The following is a 25,993-nucleotide window of genomic DNA, read 5'->3' as shown; positions in this document are numbered from 1 at the left end:
ACATCTGCCTCATTTTATCTGATTCTGATTCCACAAAGATGGATGTAATGTTGGTAAATAAACCCCTCCACATTCACGCTGTCATTTTATATTGTCGGTTAAAAAAAATCATAAATGATTGAGATGTTTGAATTCTTTTTTAATTGTTAATTGATAAAAAAATTGTAAAATTTCTAAAGGGTATGAATATATATGTTTTGTCTATTTTTATTTTTTTTTACAACCAGTTACAAATATGAGGTCAGAAAACACACAACCTTCTCAAAAAACAAAATATGAACAATGCAAACAGACAAATTATTCCTCATTGAAGTATTTACAGTTCTAAAGTCATGCCTGTAAATTTAACCTTATAGGTAAATATGAAAAAAAGCAAAGTAGCACAACAGTCATAAAATACCTTGATGAATATTTTAAACCAATGAATGCTGCTATGCTTTGCATAATGGCTTTTAGCCAATAAACAGAGATATAGACAAAGACTCTGCTGCCAAACCTCATTACATATTGGGTCTGTTTGACATTTAGTTTATACATACTTCTCCAAATGTGCACATTTTTTTTTAGAATTTTTAAAGCATTGCATAAATAAATAATCCATAGTGCTGTTTTACACATGCAGGCCAGGATCTCTTGCAGATTTTGCCCCACTAGTCACATCTTTATCTGGCCTCCTGCTCTCCCTTTGTGTCTGATGACATTTAGCACATTGCTGCTAAATGGCACTCTTCAGGCTGTGCTGTGACCGGAATCATGGAGAGCAAGCTTCTCATTTTTCACCAGACTGTCCCCAGTGAAACGTGGGTGAATAGCGAGAGCCGTAGGTGACACCGTTTTAGACTTCCGTCTGGAGGAGCGCGAGCACACCAGATAGAAAATCTCTAGTACATTTAGTAAAAGTGAGATGCAGGACATTACGAGCATGAAGATGATGAAGATGGTCTTTTCCGTGGGTCGAGACATGTAGCATGCTACAGTGAAGGGACATGGGGCTCGGGAGCAGACTATTTTTGGGATCATGATGAACCCATACAAGTAATACTGGCCCAGAATAAAGCCTATCTCCAGAGCGACTCTGACGAGTATGGAGGTCATGTAGGTCCCTAGCAGGTTGCCTTTAATCTGAACGTGGCCCTTTTCATCACTGTACTTGGGAACTTGGACGATTTCACTCCTAGCGTGGGTCTGCATGTACACTCTCATTTTATTCTCTTTGTGGATGACGTGGAAAACGTGGCCCAGGTAGATCAGTGTGGGGGTGGAGACGAAGATAATCTGCAGGACCCAGAATCGAATGTGTGAAATAGGGAAGGCGTAGTCATAGCAGACGTTCTTGCAACCAGGCTGTTTGGTGTTACAGATCATGCTGGACTGCTCGTCACCCCACACCTGTAATGTTCACAGACATTGATATCACATGTTGTGGTGAGGTTCTGTACATATTCCAGTTATTTTTTATTAAGAAAAAGAGGATAAAGCCATGAATCGATTTTAAAATACTTCAATCTAATGAAATAATTAAAGCTTTTCACACCCTGTAATCTCACATCCAGTTTTCCACAACTCTTATGATGCTGCGAGCTTTTATTACAACCACTAGAGTGCGTTCTTTTTCACCATCCAAACTTTTGATATATCAAAGATGTAATTTAGAGACTGACCAGTGCAATAAATTGTTACAAAAAAGAAAAAACAAACAAGTATGGACCTTATCTGCTCCAGCTCCGAGGATCATGATCCTGAAGACAAAAAGCACACTGAGCCAGACCTTCCCGATGACAGAGGAGTGGGACTGGACCTTGTCCAGCAGAGAGGACAGAAAACCCCACTCTCCCATGGTGTCTGATCTGAAAATAAGAATCTGGACATCAATTTCTTGATCCCAACGTATCAACAATGAACTGAAAACTTCAGTCAAAAGACAACTAAGGAGAAAGACTGATAAGGAAAATGTTAAAACCCCACAAGTTTCAACAGTCTGTCACAGTAGAAATAACAAAATAGAAATGAAAAAAAAAAATTTATGGAAACAAATTATAAAAAAATAAAATTTCTTTTATGACTGACTGTTTCTGCTGCACGTGACTTTATGTAAAGAGAGGCTTCTGTGAAACTTTGAACAAACATAAATGTACACTTTTCATCAGAAAAAAAGTTCTTCACAACACAGACAGTGAATTCTAATTACACTTCCCAACTTCATAAGGTCAAAGTTTAAATAAATCTTGGCCAGAAGATTTTCTTACAATTATGAGACCCAAGAAAAAGTGGGACCAAAAGGACAATACAGATTGTAATCCTTGCAAATTGTGGAAATGTTTCTCCAGTTTTTCCGTCACATTTATCTTAAAGCGAAATTTAACTTTGAATTCATTACATTAGTTGATTTTGAAGCAAAATAGAAAAGTAATGAATACATATACAGTGTATATATAAAAGTAATTTATAAATATAAGTAATCTTGGACTTTACCTTTGATTTAAAGACCTCTTCAAACACTCAGACCAGCCACTGACTGTACAGCTGAATGAGAAAAAAACACAGGGCAGTGAATCAAACTTGCCAGGGGTGCCTTGAACTTTAGATCAGACAAACTTGTGCAACACTGTGTGTGCTGTCACGTTGTCATGACATCTGAAAATGATAAAATCTCTGGGTGGACAAATTTTGGTTCAAGCACTGAAATGATTATACGGGTTAATGATTGGCAGCAGGATAAAGGAGATTGCTGTGTTCATGTTTTTTGCTGCAGCTGTTTTCTTTTATTCATTTTTTTATTGCTGTGTTGTTTATGCCCTGTTACCATGTAGTTTTATGGTATATATCAACAGTGACTGCCAGTTTTATTTGATGAGGTTGCAAAGGGAGTATTTTCGTGAAAGAAGGACACAATCTGTGACTAAAGGGCACACACAAACACACACACAGACAATAACATGAACCTGTACAAACGATGGCAATCCTGCACATTGAACACTACGTGAGGAACGACAGTCATGGTCATTTGTTCGTAAGACTGCGTCAACAACTTTTTTTGTGTCACGGCTGATTTACACAAAGCCTGAACAAATAAAGTTTGGTTTTGTCAAAAAGATTTTATATTAGATTGAATGTGGAACATTTTTGTGCTGCCCCTGTGCTTTTCATAGATGCATTTTATCTCTTTTACAAGTTACACTTTATATTGACCCTGCCTTTGCACTGACTATCTGTGAATACCCTTATTCTTATACTGTATATAGCTATATACGGAATGTACATCTATATGTATATAACTATCCAAAATAATAATGAATTGAGGCTTCAGCTTCTTAAAAATGAATATTTTCTGCTTAGGTCATTAAAAATATGAATATCTTTGCATGTTTGTCTTATAGGTAGGATAAATGTTTAATAAATTAGGCCTGGTTGATGATGATTATATATATATATATATATATATATATATATATATATATATATATATATATATATATATATATATATATATATATATATATATATATATATATATATATATATATATATATATATATATATATATATATATATATATATATATATATATATATATATAATCTAAAAATAATGAAAACAATCTTAAATTGGAGCTCATAAATGATGCCATCTGAACCGGTCATCTGGAAATAATAAAAATGTTCATGAGAGGTTTTTTTTATCCAACTTTAATAATTTATTAAAAACCACCATGAAAAATGTCTCTGGCATATTTATTAGAAACAGACAATTCACTACAATCATCTTCATCATGAACATTATCCGTTAAGTAAATGATTTCAAGTCCTGGAAATGAAACTCACAATAACTTAAAGGACATATTTTATAACTAGTCATGTAGACAAAATCCTGCTCACTCATAAGAAGTAAAGAACTTAAATACATCATCAATATTGCACACATTACGTGATCAGATTTCCAGTTGCCTTCTGACATGTTTTACCAGACTGGTTCACCATGCTGAAATAACATTTTGCTTCAGTCTATAAGATAAATGTGAATGAATAACTGAAGGAGACCTATTAATGACTGCTCAATAGTCGTTTCTCCTCTTTCGCTCCATCCAGACTTCCACCTATGCTCTGGTTACTCTCATTCTCCAAGTTCATCTTGTTCTGCCTGAGGGCCTCTTCTGTGGTCCACCTCGGAGCTAACAGGCTGGCCGGGTTCTCCGCTGAATTGATCTTATGAGCCTTGGGTCTGGATCCACATCTGACCCTGGTGCAGATCAGATAGAAGACCTCAATGAAGTTGAGGACCAGGGAGACGCAGGCTACCACCAGCATGAAGATGATGAAGATGGTCTTCTCTGTGGGTCGGGACATGTAGCACTCCACAGTGAAGGGACAGGGCTTCTTAGAGCAAGGGAACATGGGCACCATGATGAAGCCATACAGGTAGTACTGGCCAATGATGAAGGCAGCCTCAATGATGATCTTGACCACCAGTTGGGTCAGGTAGCTCCCCAGCAGGTTCCCCTTGATCGTCACCTTTCCCTTGTCGTTTGTGTATTTAGGCACCTTGAGTAGCCGCGACCCGCCGGGGCTCAACAGCCGCTCCCTCATCTTGTTCTCCCTGTGGATGACGTGCATGGCGTGGCCCAGGTAGACCAGCGTCGGTGTGGAGACGAAGATGATCTGGAGGACCCAGAAACGAATGTGCGAAATGGGGAATGTCCAATCATAGCAGACATTCTCACAACCAGGTTGCAGAGTGTTACAGATGAAACCGGACTGCTCGTCACCCCAGACGCTCTCAGCACCCGCGCCCAAGACCATGATCCTGAACAGGAAGAGGACGCTCATCCAGATCTTCCCAATGACGGTGGAATGGGACTGGACCTTGTCCAGCAAGGAAGATAGGAATCCCCAGTCTCCCATCTTTATTTGTGGTGATCAGTTAGAAATCTGTGATAAAAACAAACAAAATTATTTGTAAGAATTCATTCAAACAACTATCTTTTTGTTGGCAGTGATCGCACACACCGTACCTTACTAAACCTAAACATTAACACAAACCCAACTTACTCAGCTCAATCAATATGCTGGCCCTGAAAGAAAGACGCTCATTGTTCTTATTAATTCAGATAAGACATTTTTTTTCATGAACTTAACCGCTTCAGACATGAGAGGAGCTCAGTGCCCCACAAAGTTAACTTGTCGATATTTTCTTAAAAGAATCATTAATCAGAATCAGAAGACTGGAGAACTTGGATCCAGTTATATTTAGAGGCATCGTAGAAGTAGGCTTCTATGGAGAATAATCTATGCAAAGAAAGTGCTCCCACTCCATTATATATTATATAATATTATTCATGATATTTTAACATATTTAATACATTTAATAATATTAAAAAAGGTCTATATCACACAATGGTTTGATAAATTCATAAAAATATGTTTTTTTAGGCAAAACTAAGTGATGAAAAATAAAATAAAAAGTAATCTAATGCCATCATTAATAGCATTATGTTAATGGCATTAATATATATACACAGTATATATATATAATATATAATATATATATATATTACATTTTTAATATATATATTAAAAATGGATATTTTAAATGAGTCTGCAAAAGAGAAGAATAACGGGTGGATCTTACCTGCTGACCTGGTCAGAGAGGACTGTCGGTGGTTGGGACAGATTGCTAACTTAGACATTGGACCTTGGAGCTCAGTGCTGGGTGAGACCAACAGGATGGGTTGTCACGTTGTACCCGTCAGCAAATGAGAAAAAAAAAGTTGAAGAAAGAGGGGACCCAGAAGATAACTGTGTAATAATTGACAGGTGTTGAGGATCAGTCTACTTGTCAAATGATCTTGAATTTTCGAAAACAAATTTATCATTGATCAAAAATGGTAAGCAAATAATTATTGAAACGAGGATGAGTAAAACTGTTATTCATGGTTAAACAAGCTACATTTATTTGAGTGAGATTATGAAATAGCTGCACTGATAACACTGCAGCACCTTGTGTTCCAATACTAAATGGCATTTCTTAAATTAGCTGCCACCCACTCTGAAACAAGTTAAAAAAAGGATATATATATTTTCTTTAAATAAATTATATTTGCACAGTAATCTAGAATTAATAGTTATAAAATGCATAAAGGAATAATTAAACCTGTAAGGAAACACACACTCTCCCTTTTGCTAATTGTAGCTATTAAGATAGCATCATTCTACTATTATGTCATTAATGATACTAAATGTACATCCTAGCGAAAAGATCCACATGCCACTAGGTCAAAACTGGTTAACAATAATCTGGTACCTATTTAAAAACCCAGTGATATGTTTACACCTTTTTTTGTTGAAAGATGTCTGTGTAGGTTCTTAGTTATCCAAAGCAACCCACTGGACTTTAAGAAAGTTTCTTGAAAACATGTCACCTCTCATCCAAGAGGCTTCTTCAGTTCTGAAAGTGGCTGGTCTAACTTTTTGATTGTGTTTACCTGGATTACATTTGTTTATTTTTTATTTACTAGCACAATACAAGACACAAGACCCTGGTTGGTTTATTGTCCGTTAATGATTATAAGGTTAAAAACTGCAATGAATCTCATTATTTCACTAGATAATGGAGGAAATTTGTAGGCATATAGTAATGGCAGCTCTTTCTATACAGGATAATGGATTATTAAAAAGCCAAATGAGGCTTTTTTCAGCTCGAAAATCACTGGAAAATACCAAATGCGCATTCAATAAAATGTAGATTCATATGTAATTGCACAAAAAACATTGATCTACTACAAAAATGATATCAGTACGACAAATTGTAAAAGTTCCAATTTCAGTCCAAGAAGTTTATTGAATCAGCATCTTAAAAGTCGTTTCAAGAAAGCACTTTAACAAAATATATGAAAAAAAAACCCAACTAAAATGAAGGCTCTGTTGATGGCATGTTGGTTGTTTTGAGGAACGTGTCAAATATGACTTGTGTTTACAGAAGCTGGTTTGTTCCCATCTTTATTTACCTACCACACACCACCTATGCCCCGCGCCAAAGCACACCAACACAAGAGCACAGAAGATCCAGATATGAGGTAATGCATTATGGTTGTGCATCAGATGTGGACCTCCCCTGTGTTTTTGTTCTCGGGCGATACGCCCTTGGCCTCGCTGACTCCACCCGTGACCCCGTTCACCCCTAACTTTCGTCCCTGAAGCTCCAGTTCCAGAGTGGTGCTATTTTGGATCACCTCACTGCGGCTTTTAAAGGCATTCCTGCCCGATGGTGGAGGCGTCACCGGGGTAACGGTGTAGTCCTGCCTCCTCGCCATGCACTCCTTGGCAGCCTTCACGCACAGGTAGAACAACTCCACTATGCTGAGGGCAAGAGAGACCAACGCAGACACCAGCATGAACCAGATGATGACCGACTTCTCCGTGGGACGGGACAGGAAGCAGTCCACCTTGTGAGGGCATGGATGGCGTGCGCAGACATAGCGCGTCTCGAGGGTGAAGCCGTAGAGAAAATACTGACCCACAATAAACAAGACCTCCAATATGATCTTGGCCACAAGATGGAGGACATAACTGCGAAGGAGACGTCCTCGGATGCTGATTTTCCCGGTGCTTTTGGTGTACTTGGGAACTTTATAGACACTTAGGAACAGACTGGCGTGGTCATTCAACTCGGCCTGCTTCTTCATCCTCTCCCTCTCCTTGGATTGGAGGAAGAAAGCAGTTAGACGCAGTTGAGGGAGTTGATGGAAAGCAAACACGTAGACACAAAGATAGAATAAAATCTCATTTTACTACAGAGTACTGCAGCAGAGATGGTGATGACTCTGTGGGTGGAGCACGATGAGTGCTTCACCTTTAAGATAAGGTGTTATTGATCCTGAGGCAAGAAACAGGTACGAGGAAATGAAGGGGACTACGATTCATAAGCAATAATTAGAGTTCTATGAACAAATCTGTATAAGAAACTACAGGTGTGTCCTGTCTGACAAGTCAAGCATTCACCAGATCGTCATACTACACCCACTCACAGTGACGCACCTTCTTTTCGATGTGGATTACATGAAGGACGTGAGCCAGGTACAGCAACTTTGGAGTTGCTACGGCAATAATCTGGAGAAACCAGAAGCGAACGTGAGAGATGGGGAAGGCGAGGTCGTAGCAGACGTTCTCACAGCCGGGCTGCTGGGTGTTGCAGATGAAGTCGGATTTCTCATCACCCCAGACCTTGACAGAGAGGGTAGAGATGATGCTAATATATCAGAGAGTTTTAGGTGTACTAAGGACACAGTTCAGGGCTCCCCATGAAGTGTGTTTTGTGGTGAATGTAGAAGACCAAACCTTTTCAGCACTGGTACGCAGTACCAGGATGCGAAAGACAAACAGCACCGTGAGCCACACTTTTCCAATCACCGTGGAATGACTCTGCACCTTATCTAGCAGGCGTCCGAGAACATCCCAGTCACCCATGTCAGGATCCAGTTGGCCAGCTTTCTGTGGGAGGAAATCAAAATGAAAACTATTCCAATACAAAACAATCCAATACAATTACTTCTTATTTGAGAACTGCCATTGGACAACCAGAAGAGCATATTGTTTGTAGTTACACAACGTGATGGAAATCAGTGTTGTTGATGCAAAGTCAGAACAGAAGGTCTCTCTAACAAGGCCAAACTATTCTTTGTTGTGTTGTAAGCTGCAGATAGAGGCCAGTGATGCTGATTCTATGGCTCCAAAACACAGCTATCTGCTGTAACTAAGACCTTAACCTTGGTTAATACCAACCACTGCAGTGAGCGCAAGAAGTGACTCAGAGATTCATCTTACTGAGAATATAAGGCTGTTAAAACATTAAAAAAAACGTTTTAATAACAGAAAGAATTGATTCAGAATTTATCACTTTTTATGGTCCCTTTGTGATTTTTTTTTGCCTCATGTCACACAAATTTTAATTATGACATATTACCGCGTGTTCTAATGCATTCTCTCAAGAATCAAATGTCTCCTCGTCACGTATTTTAAGCTTTTTTTTTTGAGGATGTAATTAATTATGGCATCACTTCACTGCTACATCTGTAACATAGTAATGAATGTACTCACAAATTTATGCACAAAAACACATTTATTTTTTAAAATCAAATTTAATCAAGTGTTGAGTAGTAGATACGTACTAGATAGCTATTTAACCTTGTTCATATCGCAAAAAAAAAATCTACTGATCTACATTTTTTCCACTCCGTATATATTACAAAATTAGTTATCTTTTGTGACAAGGAACAATCAGTAGAGGTTATCTTTTAAATCAACTCACCAGGGGAACAAACCTACGGAGAAAATAGGTTGATGAAGAGAACGACCTTTCGTCTCGGATGATGAGGAGAGACAGTGAAGAAGAAGGTTCCTTTCATTCTTCTTTTGAGATCTTATCTAGAAGGACACCATCCTATTCCTCCCACAGCAACAAACCTCCAGCCCTTGACGCTGAATGTGGGAGGCTGCAAAAACTGTTTTTTGTCAGCATGCATTTATTTTTCTATGGTAAATCTGCGAGATTAGACAGAGGATGGAGAACTGGGCAGGAGAAAAGTGAAAGAGTAGATTGATCTGCAGGAACATGCACAAAAAACATTATCAAAACCATTCATCATCAAAACACCAAATATCTGTGATATGAAAAGGATTCACAACCAGGACACGATTTTTGTCCATTAATCATGGATTTGTAGATGTTCTGGTTACTTTTTTTTTTAACCCATAATTGCCCAAAACCTTATGTTGGACAACCTTAACACCTCTTTTGCCTAATTCCCAGGTTGTATATTTCCATTTCGTGTCAGTTTTACCAACAGTTTGCATTGACCAGAAGGGGTCACAGGCTAAACTCTAACAGCTGGTCTGGTGTCGCCTCTCATATGTAAATGATTGACATCAAAATGAGTGTTTTAGGGAAAAGGACAGACCTTTTGGTCTTTGAGCTCTAACTAAATCCACACTTCAAGCACAATTAAAAGCTGTGAGCAAACAGCTACATCAGAAAAAAAGCTGAACTGACACACACTGTTGTATTCATAATGAAAACAGGAAAGCATGTAAAGGAGAAGGTGTTTTATTAGTCTCATTGGATATTTAAGGCAACATTTTTATATACTGTATAAGCACTCAACACAATATATCTGAATCTGTTCACATTTTAAATATAATTATTTGAGAGTAATATCTACATATATTTAAAGGAGATCAAATAAAGAACCTCAATAAATTGAAAGACATTCCATTTCAAATTCACCTCAAGAGATGCTTGAATCTTGGATTCTGAGGAATGACGCCACATCAAAATGAAAGCTATCGTTCTCCATTCAGCAGCACACATTCATTTGATGGAAACACACTATTTAAGATGTAATATAAGCTACAGGTAGACAAAAAATATGTTTACATTGCAAGAAAGTGTTCTGATCTATACCTACTAGGAAAATGACGTACTTCATTTTACATGTTTCTGTTGACCACTCTGAACTGACCTTAGGTGTCAATGTATGTGTGGGAATTTGTGATTTTCCCTGTGCCCAGATCGTCACTGCAAATGAGAACTGGTGCTGAATTGACCTGTGTGTTTAAATAAAGGATAAATAAATAAAATACAGACAATTAAATATTGCATAATGCAGATTTTGTTCAATAAACATGAACATATTTGGAAGTGTTACGAGACATTATGATCAGTTAATATTTAAATGAATTTGGGTTTTTTGTTCTTTTGTGACACACAGGTAAGAAGCAGATACAACAAGAAGGTCACAGCATTCAGAAAAGACAAATCAGTGCTCAGAATGCCTCATCTAAATAATAATTCCTTCATCTATGGTTCATTTCCTGGTGTCAGACTGTTTTTCTATTGCTTTCATTTTTAGGTAACAAATGAAATTTTTCCTCTCATCTTAGCTGCCCTTGTACTGTTTTTCTGTTTCACAGAACATAGAAGTGCTTTAGTGTAATTCTGTTTGGAATACATAACAGAAAATAAATCAAATTTACATTCAGTTTTTCTATTTAATAATGAACTGGAACTTCATGGCCCGTGTTAACCCAGTAAGTCTAACACAGGAGAAGTGTATGGTAATATGAGTTTATTTAATTATTATTTCAGGCAAATACCACTGCAGCTTCGTTTGGAGTTAATCCAAAAACAACATAAGCCTGTCTCTTAACTACCCACCTCAACTTTAAAGTAACAGCAGAACAAATTCTACATCGTTGAAGTAACAAGTACATCCACCAAATTGTCAGCCCATGTATGCTCAGCTGGAACCGATTAGCATGTTGGATCCAAGAACCCAAATCCACTCTGGAATACATCTCATCAGTCCATACTGTGGAGAAAAGCAGCAGAAGAAACAGCAGAGAAAAGCAGATCATCATATAGAAATATAGATAACAAAATACAAAAATATCTTGTGAGTACGCGACTACCAACTGACACCAGAACATATTTTGTGCCGACCTGCAGTGTATGAGGCCAGTAGCCGGTGGTCCTGTTGCTGACGCCCAGCGTGGAGATGGCATGGCGAGCATAAACCTCTGGCTTTGGGGTAAACAAGCCTTCCCGTGATGATTGTGGCCAATTTACAGCAATCTGTTTACACAAACACACATATATTGAATATCGACCCACACACATGCAATTATTTATATCAGGTAATAATGTGATTTAGTCTGTTGGATAGTAATAAAAACTTTGGCAAGAGAACACAGAGCTTAGAAAAGTGAACATAAGATAGTAAAAATCTATTACCCAACACTTAAATGGGAAATTTTGCTTTGAATTTACATGCAAAATAAAATACAGCAAGACAGATCAATACATTGTCTGAAAATGTTAACTAAGAGCTCTTTGTGCATTAGGTTAAAGTAAATTCTGTATTTCTCATACATGTGTGTCATGATCCCATCCTAACAACAACTGAAAGACAACTTCTGCTTTCTTTAGCACTGAGAAAGTTCTGTCAGCCGGTCTTGTTAATATTTAAAGGAGGAAACGTACCTGAAAAGGAATCAGACTTTGGACAAAGATCCCTCTGCCACTGTATTCAAGGTGAAGAGCTCTTGAGAAATGATCCAGATAGCCCTGGAACGTCAGGGGAGGAAAGGGAGAGGCGATCAGTTGTGTTTCTGATGCTGATGTTCACACATTATCTTTATATATTGCAGGATCTGAGACATATGAAATGCTGTGCTCATGCTAGCATTAACAGCAACAGCAAGTAAATCGATGCACATCGCAGTGCACTAAGGTCAACGTGCTTTTCATTGAACTTTAAGGGGAAGCAAGTTTGAGATATTTATGCCTTCAGCACAGAGAGATCTCCCGTGTGATTAAATGTTATCCTGGTAATATTGATAAAATCAAATATAGAATCTGTATCCAATATAATTATATAGTTTAACTTTATGACTTGACAATGCACAACACTAAAGCTGGACATGTTTAAATCAGGTTCAGAGTGGAGAAGTTATTTGACAGGTTCGATTGAGAAGGTCTCATATGTGCAGATCAATAATCTGTTATATAATTAATTAGTGTTTCATAACATGTAAATCTTATTTATGGTGTAGATCATGGTCTGAGTGTGTGTCTAGTGTATGTATATGGATGATAAGGAAATATATTCAGTATTATATCTCACAGTGGAGGCGGTGAGCGTCACTCTTCTGGGAAAGGGCCTGCAGCAAGCGCCTGATGATATATTGACCACAGCTCCTCTGCAGCGCTCCACCATGCCTGGCAGCACCAACCGCGTCATCAGAGTTGCGACTGCCACGTTCTTATTGACCAAATCAAACAGGCCCTGCTCATGCATTTCAACCAAGTTCTGAGGGGAAGCCGAAGACTCCACACAATTCACCAAAAACCCGATGTCTTTACCCCTAATGGCTTCTTTGATGGGCTTGCAGGCTGCATGGCCTAGAGACAAGTCAGCTGGAATGACGACTGTTTCAACTCCATAACTCTGGGAGAGGGATGTAGCTGTTTCTCTGACAGAGGTTTGGTCCTGCGTGACAAAGATAATGCTGATGCCGTGCCTGGCCAGCTCCTCTGCATAGGCTTTGGCCACAGGCTCTGATGCCCCTGACAAAAGAGACGACAATCACACACAAAGAAAATACACAAAACATAAAAGCTGCTGTTAAATCTTCAGATATATGACTTACTAAAAAAGAGAAGTATTAAATTGACAAACTTCACACAAGATAAAACAAAAAAAAATCAGGACATATTACTTCTTTCTTCACATCGCTTGATTCATCAACTTTTTCTTTATTTATATATGCAACACAAAAACTACACAACTGATTTCCACTACAGTTTGTGGGCAAGCTAGACAGACACAATCAAGTGACTAATTAAGTTCACACTCGGAAACTATCAGCTCTTGTTTTGTGAGTTAGTTTGGTGAGAGAACCACATCTCACTGAAATATAGAATTAATGGAACACTCAGCACGACGCCTCCCCATTATCTTCTGTTTTCTTACCATAAATCAAAGCCCAGTCACCAAATCTTTGGGTCAGCCTCTTGCTTGGGATCATTCTTGGCAGGAAATGCACCCTGACCAATGTAGAGCAGTCCCTGAGCAGGATTACTGCCCTGCTGGCCGCATAAAGAGCCCCAACCAAAGCCAGGGTTTCAAAATAAAAACCGCATGACCTAGAGATTTCTCTGTATAGTAACTGAAAGCTGTCTACAGCCGCCATAATCGACACTACTGATGCTGATGTGAGTCAGTCTGAGACTTATTTAGTCAATTTAACGTTGTCTATTTTAAATATAATGATAACAAGAAAATCAAACCTGTGAACAAAATAATTTCACATTATGAAATAAAGATAAAAGTAAAGATTTGACACCACAGCAACCAACGAGCGTTTCCGAGCTGCATCCGGAAAAGAGGAACATAACATTGTGCCACGTGACAGCTTGAGTCACTGGCGGTGCGTTCCGGACTGTCGGAATAATCCCTTTCATAGAAAAAAGAAACCACAAAAAAGACATTGTATTGATGAATTCATACATGTAAACAGATTTATACGCATATAAATAAAATAAATTTAATTATTTGATTCTATTTAGTTATTTTATTTGGCATTTTTCAGCGATCATCTTGTATTTGTGAGACACGATACCTATTTTTACGACGATTTGAACTGCTTTAGTGTTTTTGGACATCCCACAATGCACCGCAATTCGGAATCGGTGGACGTTTCCATAGAGACGTAGCAGCGGCTGGCAAGTGCTCACGAAATGCATTATTAAGTCCATTATGCATTATTATTAAGACATAAGACGTCGTTCTGTATTTGAGGTTGGTTTGTGCAGCGGCATGGAGTTTTATTTCCACCCTGCAGCGCCTCCAGTTAAAAGTAGCGTGTTTGCCGTTAGCTAGCAATGTTATCACGGCAAAAAATAGCGGATAAGGGTTGTCTACATCGTCAAAATGTAAAATATTATAAAACATTTATTAGTGTTTGAACATTTGCTTTACTTTTATTTTTTGGAGGACATCGGTGTCCTCATGCAAATACCTTATTTTAAAGATGGCAAACAACCTGCTGTTATTGTACGTCACACTTGTTGATGAACTGAGGCGTAAACAAATGCAATGCTTCTGAGCTGAACACAGTCGTTTATTAAAAGGTATTGTAGAAAACCAGTCCCTCTGTTCGGTCCCGTCTCAGACCTCGGCTGAGGAGATGTCTCAGTTGTCAGCTGAGGACGAGGTGGAGCTGCAGTCTCTGCTGAAACAGCTTCTGAGAAGCATCAGTGACAAAATCTCTGAAGCGCCATCAGCAGAATGCGCTGAAGAGATCCTGCTTCACCTGGAGGAGACCGACAAGAACTTCCACAAGTAAATCCTGCTCGCATATTGGCAATTTATCCAGTGTAATCCATTAAAATTAGTCCAATAACGCAATAAATCTTATTCTAGGAAATGCAATACTGCTGATTGCTTCATCTGTTAAATAATAATTTTACTTATACTAATGCTACCGTTTTCTTGTAAGTGGATGTGTTTGAATAAAGCATGGTATCCACTACAACACATGTGTCAAACTCATTGCCCGAGGGCCAAATGTGGCCCTCCACATCATTTTATGTGGCCCGGGAGAGCATAAAACGTCAGTGTCTAAAAATAAATAGGTCAAACGTGTGCTTTGACAAAAACTACATTTCCCACAATGCAGTAATTAAGCCCATATTAACTCACAAAAACGTGTTGAACAAAGTTAATGGTCTAACTTGTGTTTGATGTTATTTTTCTTTATTCATAGTTTGATAGTTTGATCCTTGATTGATGGAGCCCTGTGGGTTTAATAACCTGTCAAATTAGAAGGATTTATGTTATAACAGAGAAACAAACATGTTTTTTTCTGTCTAACTGTAATGTTTGTAACTTGAATAAGTAATAAATTCAGAGTTATTTACCATTAAGGAGTAGTTACATTTATGTTACGTTACACTGAGTTACATTTAGTTACATTTATTAGTTACATGTGGCCCTTTGAGGACAGACATCATGCTGATGTGGCCCTTGGTGAAACTGAGTTTGACACCCCTGCACTACAACATCATTGCAATTATTCAGGCTGCATACTAGGTTTTTTTTCCAATTTGCAGATTTAGTGAATCAAAAGTAATGTTTTTAATTTGTTCAGGTCAGTTTCTAATTGTCATGATTTTTGCTGTGCAAGAACAACAACAGGTTTAATTCTGTTTACTCTCTCTTTGCAGTTATGAGTTTGTCAAGTACCTTCGCCACTATGTGGAGAATTCGCTGGGGATGGTGGTGGAAGAAGAGACCAGGAAATTAACCCAAGGAGATGGACAACACGCGATAGGCTCTGGTCATGATACCTTAATCCATGCAGTCACCCGGAGAACAAGAGACTCAACTGAGTGAGTTTTACTTACATGTATTACTTTTAATTACTATCCTGTTCTCAGATGCTAGCTGATGCATTACAATAAAATCACTGCCTGTGCATGGCGGTGAAACACTAATGTGTATCTTCCTGTGGCAGATACCAACAGATGATGCAGACACTGAAAAACACCATGATCGTGGTGGTGGAGTCTCTGATCAACAAATTTGAGGAGGACCAAATGAGGAAGGAGGAGAGTCTCAGAGAGAGACAGCACACTCAGTCCAACAGCCAGTACAACGACAACTGCTCTGACAGCGACTCCTCCTTCAACCAGGTCACTACATCACTGTGATAGCAATACATGATCACATCATTTATTTTCTATTTACACCTTTGTTTTGTGACACAAAAACACTGCTAGGGTTGTATTTTGCAATCTTTTTATGTTACAGGTCACAGTTACCATTCCTTCAACACAATGTGGATCCACTCAATGACCCTTGAAACATCGTCTCTGGTGTCATTGGAGAGAGGCAGCCCTTTTGAACTCTTTGGTTTATGGTGGATCATAATACTGTTTGTTTCATCTCTGCCCTCCTTTCCAGAGTTATGCGTTCATCAGACAAGAGCAGCTGCAAGCTTTGGCTGAGAAACTCGACTTGAGCAGACCCAAAGAGGTAGAGAGGCCCACTTACAAAGAGACATTATGATGGTGTGCATTTCTATTCCTAGTCTTTGCTAGGAATAGACAGTCATGGGGATCAGAGACAAATTTTAGATAATTTGTCCTTTCAGGCCTCGTTTAAATTAATCATTAAACTTTGTGTTGTTATCATCGCCAAAACTTCCTGTTAGAAGGGAATGGCATTTTTTTTCTTGAGGTATTGTTTGAAGTACTCAAGTAGTCATTTGGACCAGCAGTATTTATTCAACATATCATCAAATTTATGTATGTAATAAATATCAAATTAAAAAAAATCAGATTATAGAACCAAGAAGAGCAGAAAACATTATTTTGATGAAAGATCACAAGCTGTGAAGATTCATAAACACTGTTACTGATATTAATGTGACAAACGGGTCTGATGGGCTGAGGTGATGTGACTGTGAACAGGTGCGCTCGGAGGCCCTTCAGACCCTCTGTTGTGCCCCCCCCTCTGATGTGCTGAGTTGTGAGAGCTGGAGTAGCCTACGCCGGAACCTTTGTGCAGCCCTGACCGACCCCGACCTCAGTGTGAGACATTCACCTTTAATTTATCTACAAATGAATTGATCATAGTTCAGGCCTTGTATTTTATCCATCCACCCATTCATTTTCTTGTAGATGAGATGACCGGAATCATCTCATCTACAGCTGTTTTTCCGTTCTGTGGGTCAAAGGTGTTACTGCAGCCTATCCCAGCTGACTACGGGCAAAAGGTGGCATAACCAGCGCATCATGGGCCTTGTAGTTTATACTTATCCCCAAAACACTTCATCTCAAGAAGTTCTGCCATTCCTGCATAGAAAACATGATAATAATGATCAAAAGCTAATTGGTAGCAAATATTCAGGCCTCTCTTTCATCCTGTTTATTGTCAAATTTTGTTATAATTCAATTTATTATAGTGACTGTTTATATATGATGGTGTTTTTGTATTCATACAACTTCTGCCTCTTCTCCTCAACAGGATAATGTGCTGCAGTTCTTTGCTAAAAGCTTCTCATCGTCTCCATTGAATGTGACGAGAGAGATTTACACCAGCTTGGGTAAGTCATTCCAAAAGGACGATGAGCATTTGCAGCAGATTTGAACAAAGCTATATCTTTTTTGTCAGTAAATAAACAAAATAAAGGAAAGACGATGGTGTACCACAGTTCTTATTGGGATTAATGTATGCTACTGTATATCGAGTATACATGCATTATATATATTACTGTCAATACTCTCCAGCAATGGGTTGTAATATATGGATTTTGATGTGCAGCTAAAAGTGTGGAGTCGAGTTTTTTGTTTCACAAGCTGAGGTTTTCAGCTGACTCAGTTGCCGTCGACATCGACAAGCCTGAGATCAGCCGGCTTCTCAAACAGGTATGGCATTGTTCACTGCGGGGTGTTCAAACTTTACATCTATTTGGGCCATTATAGTTTTCTATCTCCCCGTCTGTCCTGCTCAGGTTCGACTGATGAATGACTTTCAAAAGGAAGTGGCCACCTTTTGGATTCGCCATCCTGAAAAGTGAGTTTTTTTCTCCAAAAATGTCCTCAAGAAGACAGCTAGGTGATGTGGTCAAATGTTTTTTTTAATTCTATCTAGAATGATGGTGTAAGTTTGTCTATTGTGGCCTTCCTTTTGCCTTTCTTCAGGTATATGGAGGAAGTGATAGAGAGCACCTTCTCTTTGCTCTCCTTCCATCATGAATGTAGCTCAGCCTCACCAGGGACAGAGAAAGCCCTGGAACCCATTCACCTACTGGCCCTGCTGGATATCAAAGCTACCTGGTTTAAAAAGTGGATGGTGTGTATCGTGATTGTTCGTCTCTATCTCACTGTCTTTGCTTCAACTTGCTCTTTTTCATTGAGTCTTTTTTTGTTTGTCTTCATCTCCCAACTTTCAGCATGGATACTACAGCAGGACAGTGGTTCTCAGACTTATGGAGAAGAAGTATAAACCTCTGGTGAGTAATCAGTATGTCTCACCACCTCTTTTGTGCTTCGGAGAATTATCACAAAGAAACATCCAACCAAACAGGCTGGATGAATAAGAATAAAGGCATTAAAACCTGGAAGAAGCTGAATCGATTTCTTTATTTCCTGCTTGGACATATTGCATGTCATGAGAAAAAAAAAGGTGGAGAAAAGGGTTTAAGTATGTAAAATATTTACCTTCAGACATGTTGTTTCCATGCCCATACATTGGTGGGATGTGATGGGATCTAATTACAACAGGTGATAATCTACACAAAATCTCAAACAAAACAGCACAAGAGTTTAGTGACTCTTACATTTAAGGACTGAGTTTAATCCTAGACGTCCCTCTGAACTCCGACTTTAATGGGAATTATCACTGAATGAACCCCGAAACTCGCTCAAGTAAAAGTCAATAACATTTCTGAAGCACACTGAGGCTGAACGACACTTGCATTGCAATGCGTAGAAATGCCCTGAGGTTAGGATTTAAGGGGTTTAAAAGTGAATGAACAATTGTAACGTTGAAACACTTCAATGCAACTCAACAAGGGAAGTTATTGACATTCTTTATAAACCTCTTGTTTTCTGGCCTGTTTTTCTGGCAGATTTACAGGTTGAACTTACTCAACCAATCAGGCATTTGCAGATAATGCAGTAACACAGTTTTAATCTTCTTCTACAGATTGTAACCGCCCTTCAGCAGTGTATGAATTACAGTGAATCCTCTGAAAGTTTTTCAACCCACACAACTGATCCTGGCTCAGACGAGCAGCAGAACTCTGGTACGTTAAAAAAGCGTTTTCATCCATAAATTCTTCAACAGATTTCTTTTTCAAATCTCCTCGGATACATCTGGATACCTGTGTTTGCTCTGGGTTCTTACTCTATGTGCTAAACATCAGCATATTTGCAAGTAAGGCTGATTTAATGTGGTCCGTGAAGCAAACCAAAAAAATAATACTCTCAGGCTGAACTTTTGTTAAAGCCTAATGAGAAAGTAATGCTTCATTTGAAGCCTCTGGGCGTTCAATATATTTGCACCTAGAGTGTGCAGTCATCATTTATTCAGTTTCATTAATGCGCTCTTGCTGTTCTTGTTGTTGCTGTTGCAAGAAGGGAATGCAGGGAAAATCTGTAGACATAAGATATAGAATAAAAGTAAAGCAAACAAAATGTGCTGCTGGAAAGATAAATGGTTGAGGAATGAATACTCGCTGAAAACGTGACTAAATTACAGTCAGTCAGAAAGGAAACAAAGGAAGGTGCTTGTCAAATCTCTGATTGGCTGAGGAGATGAAGGGATGTGGTTGTTTCTGCCGCCAGATCACCAATCAGACTTCAGTTTAGTCTCGACACTGAGCTCAAGGTCAAGAATCGGCCTTCATGAGCAACATCTCGGTTCGCTCCTGTGATGGAGTGATAGATCCTACGGTTAGAAAGATCACAACGCAGCTCCTTACGTTTTTTTTTATTTTTTAATTTGTCATAATTTTTACAGAAATCACATGAGTTTTTGTGTTTTATTCTGGTAAAACATCTAGTCCCACATTTAACTAAAGTTGAATGCATGTGAGCAATGAGAGCTAACAGTCAGGGAATGTTAGCGTGTTATCTCCTGTACGCCAGCTGGCCGGTCCAGACAGAACATATTGACCTTGTCTTGGATGAGCGGAGCTACGCAGACTCCCCCCATTGCTGATGCACTTCTCATAACGGAGGAGCTTTTTCTTTACTCAGGAGGGATGGCAAGGTTGTCAGACTTTTTCATTTGTGTAAAAGTCTTGAGACTCGACCCACCGCAGTATCGCAAGGGCACGTGTCACAGTTTTATTAGGAGTGACCGGCAAATTACAAAATTAATTCCAGTTTGTTTCCTCTTCATATTTAACTGGAATCATAAAATATTACTTACAGAAAAACAAATCTTTACAAATGCCAATGAGCTCTTTTGTGCAGCTGTCTCTAAATCTTAAATCTCTTAGCTTTGCCGTCTTTCCAGCATCTTTCCTTCACAGCAATCTGGGCTTCATGAAAACTGGAAATGTGATTACTGTACAGAAATAGTCTAAAGCTTTTTATTTTTTTATGTTGATTCAGGTTCAGTCCAGAGGAGTGTTTATACTGGAAGAGAGCTTGAATATGCCCATTTTGTCCACTCGCTGTGTGTTCTGGGGAAAGTCCTGGTCTACACCAACGGGAGGAAACTCTTTCCCATTAAAGTGAGGAAGCGCAAAGGTACAATACTAAACTCTTCTGTATACTGAGCATTTCAGACGCCCAAAGGATATAATATCTAATTTCTTAGCAGTATTATTCTGACTGTATATGGGAGGAATGTTTCAGCTCTTTGAGAAATGTTTATTGCTATCTGGTAGGATGAGACCCCTTAATCAGAACCTACATTCAACCAGAGATTAGCTTCAGTTAATATTCAGATTGTAGCTTCTTACAAGAATCAACTCCCAGCTATTAAAGGTTTGTAGCTTTCATTGTGTTCTACCTTAAAAAATACACAACATTTGATCTCATTTATAGTTTTTAGACTTTAGTTTGTGTAAAGATTGAACGAGCTGGACACAAGCCATTTGGTATTAATGTAGGACAGAGCCAGGCTTCTCCTGTGGTCAGTGCTTGTGATAAGCTAACCATCTGCTCCTTTTTTGCCTGACATATGAGAGTAATAATATGTTTATTGGTAACCTTGCGCTAGAAAGCCATGACACACAGTTCTCTATTCGTGATTACTGCATATTGTTCAGTGATGGCATCTGTAGACGACACAAAGAACTTAAATGATTATAAATGATTCAGAGTTAAAGGGAAAAATAGATGTTTTTGAGGCGTTTTTCACTTTATTGCCTTTTTAGTCTTTACTCCTCTCATAAGGAATTTACAATAACAATAATCTTTACAGCTGATAATCTTTCACAGGAATGTGTCCAACCAGAAACCCATGGTACCACTCCTTCCTTCTTCTGCAGTGATCTTGGTTTCTCCACCCATCTGAACGCTGATAACGTTACAAGTGAATGATATATTGGCCATAAAAACAGACTCACTGTCTGCTGTCACCACTCCAAATACTCTTTTATTTTAGCCATAAATCACTTTCTTCCAAGTCTGGAGGTAATCAAATGGTTGCGCTGATGATAAGCTTATGAGTGGAGGCTCGAGTCTCCTTGAAGTGAACACCGGGAAACGACTGTCCATCATAGGTTTTGTTGTTCCTGTTTGAACCCGTTTCAACATTTTCTCTACTTTATATAAATAAATTATTTGCCTTATTTTTCATCACACCAGGTTGGTGGTGGACTTCACTTTCTGGTGGATCAGCAGTGTTTTCCTTACAAGTGGGGAAAAAGTTTTGTGTGTTGTTTATGCACATTTAAATTACATAATGTGGGAAGGGGTTGAGTTTAGAAGTTTAACTGCTGTTGTGTAGAAATTAACACATTTATTACATCTATGTTTCAGATCCGGTCAGCCTGACGGACCTGGTTGTCATGCTGATTAACATTGTGTACCAACACCCCAAACCTCTGCACAATCACATGTCACACACAGGTGGGGCCTCACACACTCACACACTGATATGAACTGTTTCGGTGTGTTCCGGCCTCCGCCCCTGCTTTTGGGCCTTGACTGCATGTCAGGAGTGAGGGACTGAGGGAACACAGTGACTCTCCGTGTAAAGCGTAATGGCATTGCTCAGACCATATATTTTATCTCTTAACCTTGCACTGAGTCATGCAGTCTCATGCACGTCTCCTGGGTGACCTTGCTTTACTGCAACATTCATTCTCCCGAATTACACTCCAGCAACTTTCCTGCCAGTGATCAATAGTCTCCTCTGCCTAGACAGTGACAGAATCACGTCATGTGGTTGCTGCAGGAAATCAAGTTAAGTAAGTCACCAATTTATATTAACATTTTACCTGCATATTCATGAGAACGCACTCATGGTTTTTGTGGCGCTGCAGACCGCAAGGTGGAGGTGGATAGAGGGGTTGTACGAGTTTGATGGAGTCTGTCTTGACAGGAGGATATTTCCATTTGAAGCAACATTAATCAATATTTAAGAAAAATAACCTTATAATATAGTCGAAGTTAAGATCAAAGTACTGTATTTAAATGTTGTACAAGTATGGTGGTATTATCAGACGGGCACTAACGTTTAAAATTTTTTGGTTTAGGGGAGAGGAGGGGAGTAACACTTAAAGCTACTGAATGGGATTCTTTAAAAGGAAAGAAAAAACAGATATTTAACCATCAGCAAAAAAGGACTTCTTCAAAGGAAGGACAAATCTGCAACATAGGAATAAGATAAATCAAAATACAGTATACTTCCAATCATCACATAATAACCGTAGTAACATTACTACAACTAAACTGTTACTATTGGAGTGAGGGCTATTAGGTAGTTTTATCTACATATGTTGTATATGTTTGTGACCTGTGTCTCACACACACACACACACACACACACACACACACACACACACACACACACACACACACACACACACACACACACACACACACACACACACACACACACACTCAAAAGCCTTTGAAACCAATGTGGCTCAAAATGATATTTAGCAACCAGGTGAAAACAGTAACTCAAAAATAAAATAAAGGATAAGAATTGCTAAAAAAGGTAACTTGATGGAAGAAATAGAAAACTATATTTGCCGACACACTCTGATTTTCATACGCACATACCTGAGTGGTATGGGTGTGACTTCCTTGTGGTATATGATGAGCTGCTCCCAGTCCGGGTGTATGTCTGTAGGGTGTTCCGTTTATGAGACTCAACCTGTGCTACTCTGTAGCTCCATGCTGGCATTTAGTTTGGTCACTACCTGCTTCCAAAAGCCAACATAGCAACAACAAAGATGTGAGAATTCATGTTTAAACATATTTAAGCTTTTTTTAACATGTTACTCTAGAAGATTCAAGTGAAGTGTTTCCACCAGCTTGCATCCAGCCAGTGGTTTAGGTAGCTATGTAACCCCATAATGATGTAATGACATGTATGTACATTAATCTGAATTACAGCATTTGTGGACACATCCGCACGCCAAGCAGGAATTGAATTCAGTTGTGCGTGAGGTTCTGATCTGCCGTTTGTCTTCAGACTCCCTGTCGCCCAGCGACCTGGTGATGGAGGTGCTGTGGATGCTGTGTGAGAGGACAGAATGTGCTGCAGACTGTCTCTACCAGACCCCTGTGATTCAGACGCTGTTGGCTCCGGTTGTAACTCTGCTCAACGGACAGCAGGTCAAACACACACACACACACACACACACACACACACACACACACACACACACACACACACACACACACACACACACACACACACACACACACACACACACACACACACAGACACACACACACACACACACACACAAAAACACATTTTGTTATACTGCAATGTTATACAGCCACAAACGTATCCTCACTTCATCCATTAATCCTTATATACAGTATGTGTCTAATCATTTCATACAATCATGTCAAGGGAAAAAAAGTGGCTGTTAAAGTTTTCTCTGAAAATGTAATAGCCTTTGTTTTGTTTCATCAATGTAAAATAAATGATAATTCATCATTTAATCGAAGTCAATCCCACTTCTAATTTGTCTTGTTTCTGAATCGGATGGATGATTGCTTGTTTATTCTCTATGGTTTTCAGGAAAAATTTAAATCTCCCGCAGCAACGCTGACTCTCATCGCTGACGTTCTGGCTCGCATCGCAAACACCGACAAAGGATTAGCTCTCTTCTTGTATGAGAGGAATCTAGATGTGGCCCGTGGTGAGAGGTGAGGCACTGTGATTGAATTATGATTTGACAAACAGTATCGTTTTGTATACTTCATGGTGATGAATAAATAATATTTTATAGCACGATACCTTCAATATTAAGTTAAGTCTGCGGAACAAATCCTCCCAGACACAGAAAGCAGATTATAACTGAGGTTGTTGCTGGTTTCTCTGCTGATTTTAAGCTCCAAAAAGTTTTAAAAGGATACTCAAGGTCACTCACAGGCACTCACAAGTTCTTCTTTCATTAAGTCCCAATCTGGTTTCCCATTCGTTTTTTAATGTCGCTTCTCTCATCCTCTTCACATGATGTAAAAATGTACATAATGTATAGCACATACTCCCATTATTTACACCTTGCTGGTTGTACATAATATCATCCCAAAAATGAAACAAATTTTCTGTATCTAACGCACAATGTGTGATTTTTAGAATGTATTTAAAAAGTATCGAACATGGTTTAATAAGTGTTGTTTTCTTTTTTAAAAAAAATTGTTTTAATTAAAATTTTACCACAAAGACCGTGTTACTGTCACACAAAGTGCTCTTCATAGATCAAAAGGCCATTGGTTAAGACATGGTAGACATTTAAAAATAAACAACCTTGATTTATTCTAGAATTTTATTTATATTTATATAATTTTATTACTCATGTTACAAGTGCAGGAATAAAAACTGGTGAGACAGCGGTTGTCAAGGGTATAGGAAGTCTTGCATAAATTCCCTTTGTAGGAGAATGAAGAAGTGAGGGTCATATAAGTTCAGAAGTTTATTATATAATAGTCTTCGATCGTCATGACAACACAAACAATAAACAAATATTTCTGTCATGAGGCTCAAGACCATCTTCAATTTTATGCCATCTTGTTTGTTGGAACCTTCTTCTCCCCCCCCTTAGAACCTTTGCTGCTCATGTCATCGTCCAGTTCACCCTGAAGCTTCTGGATAAAGAGCTGCCATCACTCAGCGAGTCCGATGTCTCCCGTACATTATGTGGCGCCTTCATCTTCGTCTGTAGGCAGATGTACAACACCTGTGAGGGTCTGCAGGTCCTCCGATCCTACGGCCTGCACAAGGCTCTGGCGGCAGCATGGAAAAAGGTAACGTTAATGTTTGAGGTTACTAAAACCGAAAACAGTGTTGCAGTATAGAATTGGTTGATTTGACAGCTTTACAGATTCTGTAAATACACTGATAATAGATTGTTTGCTTGAGAGCTGTGCTTCACTAAGCTACCAATAAAAAATGCTGTGAAAGATGATGGATGAGGTACTGTAACGTTTTTGTTTTTTTTGTCTAGAATATCAAAGAGAGGGGTGTCCATATCTAATGATCAGTTTCACTGGCCAGAGTACTCCTGTCATGTTTCATTTACTTGATGAATGCAGTGCTCTCCCTTTACTCGTTCTCCACGGCATGAGCCGCCACCAAATGGATGAGATTAACTAGCCATTGCAGTCTGCTTCATTTAATGTTTAGTGCATTGCTTTCGTAAGAACAAAATGCCAGAAGAAGAACCTATTCAGAGCAGGAAAAGAAAAATGACAAAACAAAAACCGGCATAGTCGGTTGTGCAACTCA

The 25,993-nt window shown here is 38.8% G+C and overlaps 5 protein-coding genes across 10 annotated transcripts in view; 1 reads left to right on the top strand and 4 right to left on the bottom strand.

The window, feature by feature from the left end:
- Window positions 1–122: 122 nt before the first annotated feature.
- Window positions 123–2,568, bottom strand: LOC137613041 (gap junction Cx32.2 protein-like). Its single transcript, XM_068341874.1, has 3 exons — window positions 2,473–2,568; window positions 1,709–1,847; window positions 123–1,389 (listed from the first exon to the last, which is right to left on the bottom strand). Exons 2-3 carry the CDS (start codon window positions 1,835–1,837, stop codon window positions 730–732), a joined length of 789 nt encoding a protein of 262 aa, XP_068197975.1. The 5' UTR covers window positions 1,838–1,847; window positions 2,473–2,568; the 3' UTR covers window positions 123–729.
- A 1,147-nt stretch (window positions 2,569–3,715) lies between these two features.
- On the bottom strand, window positions 3,716–5,742 carry gja13.1 (gap junction protein alpha 13.1). 2 transcript variants are annotated; one of them, XM_068342222.1, is made up of 2 exons: window positions 5,626–5,742; window positions 3,716–4,925 (listed from the first exon to the last, which is right to left on the bottom strand). In XM_068342222.1, exon 2 carries the CDS (start codon window positions 4,896–4,898, stop codon window positions 4,041–4,043), a length of 858 nt encoding a protein of 285 aa, XP_068198323.1. In that variant the 5' UTR covers window positions 4,899–4,925; window positions 5,626–5,742; the 3' UTR covers window positions 3,716–4,040. The 2 variants fall into 2 exon arrangements, with proteins under 2 accessions (XP_068198323.1, XP_068198324.1); XM_068342223.1 differs by lacking the exon at window positions 5,626–5,742 and adding an exon at window positions 5,046–5,067.
- Window positions 5,743–6,901: 1,159 nt separating this feature from the next.
- Window positions 6,902–8,459, bottom strand: gja11 (gap junction protein, alpha 11). The gene is made up of 3 exons (XM_068342287.1): window positions 8,331–8,459; window positions 8,031–8,216; window positions 6,902–7,690 (listed from the first exon to the last, which is right to left on the bottom strand). Exons 1-3 carry the CDS (start codon window positions 8,457–8,459, stop codon window positions 7,091–7,093), a joined length of 915 nt encoding a protein of 304 aa, XP_068198388.1. The 3' UTR covers window positions 6,902–7,090.
- A 1,637-nt stretch (window positions 8,460–10,096) lies between these two features.
- Window positions 10,097–13,920, bottom strand: hsdl1 (hydroxysteroid dehydrogenase like 1). The gene is made up of 5 exons (XM_068342712.1): window positions 13,523–13,920; window positions 12,674–13,116; window positions 12,031–12,114; window positions 11,491–11,622; window positions 10,097–11,359 (listed from the first exon to the last, which is right to left on the bottom strand). Exons 1-5 carry the CDS (start codon window positions 13,740–13,742, stop codon window positions 11,288–11,290), a joined length of 951 nt encoding a protein of 316 aa, XP_068198813.1. The 5' UTR covers window positions 13,743–13,920; the 3' UTR covers window positions 10,097–11,287.
- A 305-nt stretch (window positions 13,921–14,225) lies between these two features.
- Window positions 14,226–25,993, top strand: part of tbc1d32 (TBC1 domain family, member 32) — a 47,596-nt gene continuing 35,828 nt past the window's right edge. For 3 of the 5 annotated variants that reach the window (XM_068341953.1, XM_068341957.1, XM_068341958.1), the window contains exons 1-17: window positions 14,226–14,274; window positions 14,724–14,893; window positions 15,778–15,942; window positions 16,068–16,245; window positions 16,517–16,588; window positions 17,026–17,145; window positions 17,582–17,660; window positions 17,879–17,982; window positions 18,069–18,130; window positions 18,259–18,409; window positions 18,510–18,569; window positions 19,265–19,364; window positions 20,680–20,817; window positions 22,057–22,146; window positions 23,723–23,865; window positions 24,284–24,411; window positions 25,311–25,512. In XM_068341953.1, coding sequence (XP_068198054.1) covers window positions 14,739–14,893; window positions 15,778–15,942; window positions 16,068–16,245; window positions 16,517–16,588; window positions 17,026–17,145; window positions 17,582–17,660; window positions 17,879–17,982; window positions 18,069–18,130; window positions 18,259–18,409; window positions 18,510–18,569; window positions 19,265–19,364; window positions 20,680–20,817; window positions 22,057–22,146; window positions 23,723–23,865; window positions 24,284–24,411; window positions 25,311–25,512 — 1,947 coding nt within the window. In that variant the 5' untranslated portion in view covers window positions 14,226–14,274; window positions 14,724–14,738. Of the gene's footprint in view, window positions 14,275–14,324; window positions 14,894–15,777; window positions 15,943–16,067; window positions 16,246–16,516; window positions 16,589–17,025; window positions 17,146–17,235; window positions 17,331–17,581; window positions 17,661–17,878; window positions 17,983–18,068; window positions 18,131–18,258; window positions 18,410–18,509; window positions 18,570–19,264; window positions 19,365–20,679; window positions 20,818–22,056; window positions 22,147–23,722; window positions 23,866–24,283; window positions 24,412–25,310; window positions 25,513–25,993 lie in introns of those variants that run through there. The other 2 variants (XM_068341954.1, XM_068341955.1) reach the window with 2 other exon arrangements.

Source organism: Antennarius striatus, chromosome 19, assembly GCF_040054535.1.
Source record: "Antennarius striatus isolate MH-2024 chromosome 19, ASM4005453v1, whole genome shotgun sequence".
In the NCBI taxonomy this organism is placed as follows: Eukaryota; Metazoa; Chordata; class Actinopteri; order Lophiiformes; family Antennariidae; genus Antennarius; species Antennarius striatus.
This window is presented reverse-complemented; position numbering and strand designations above follow the sequence as displayed.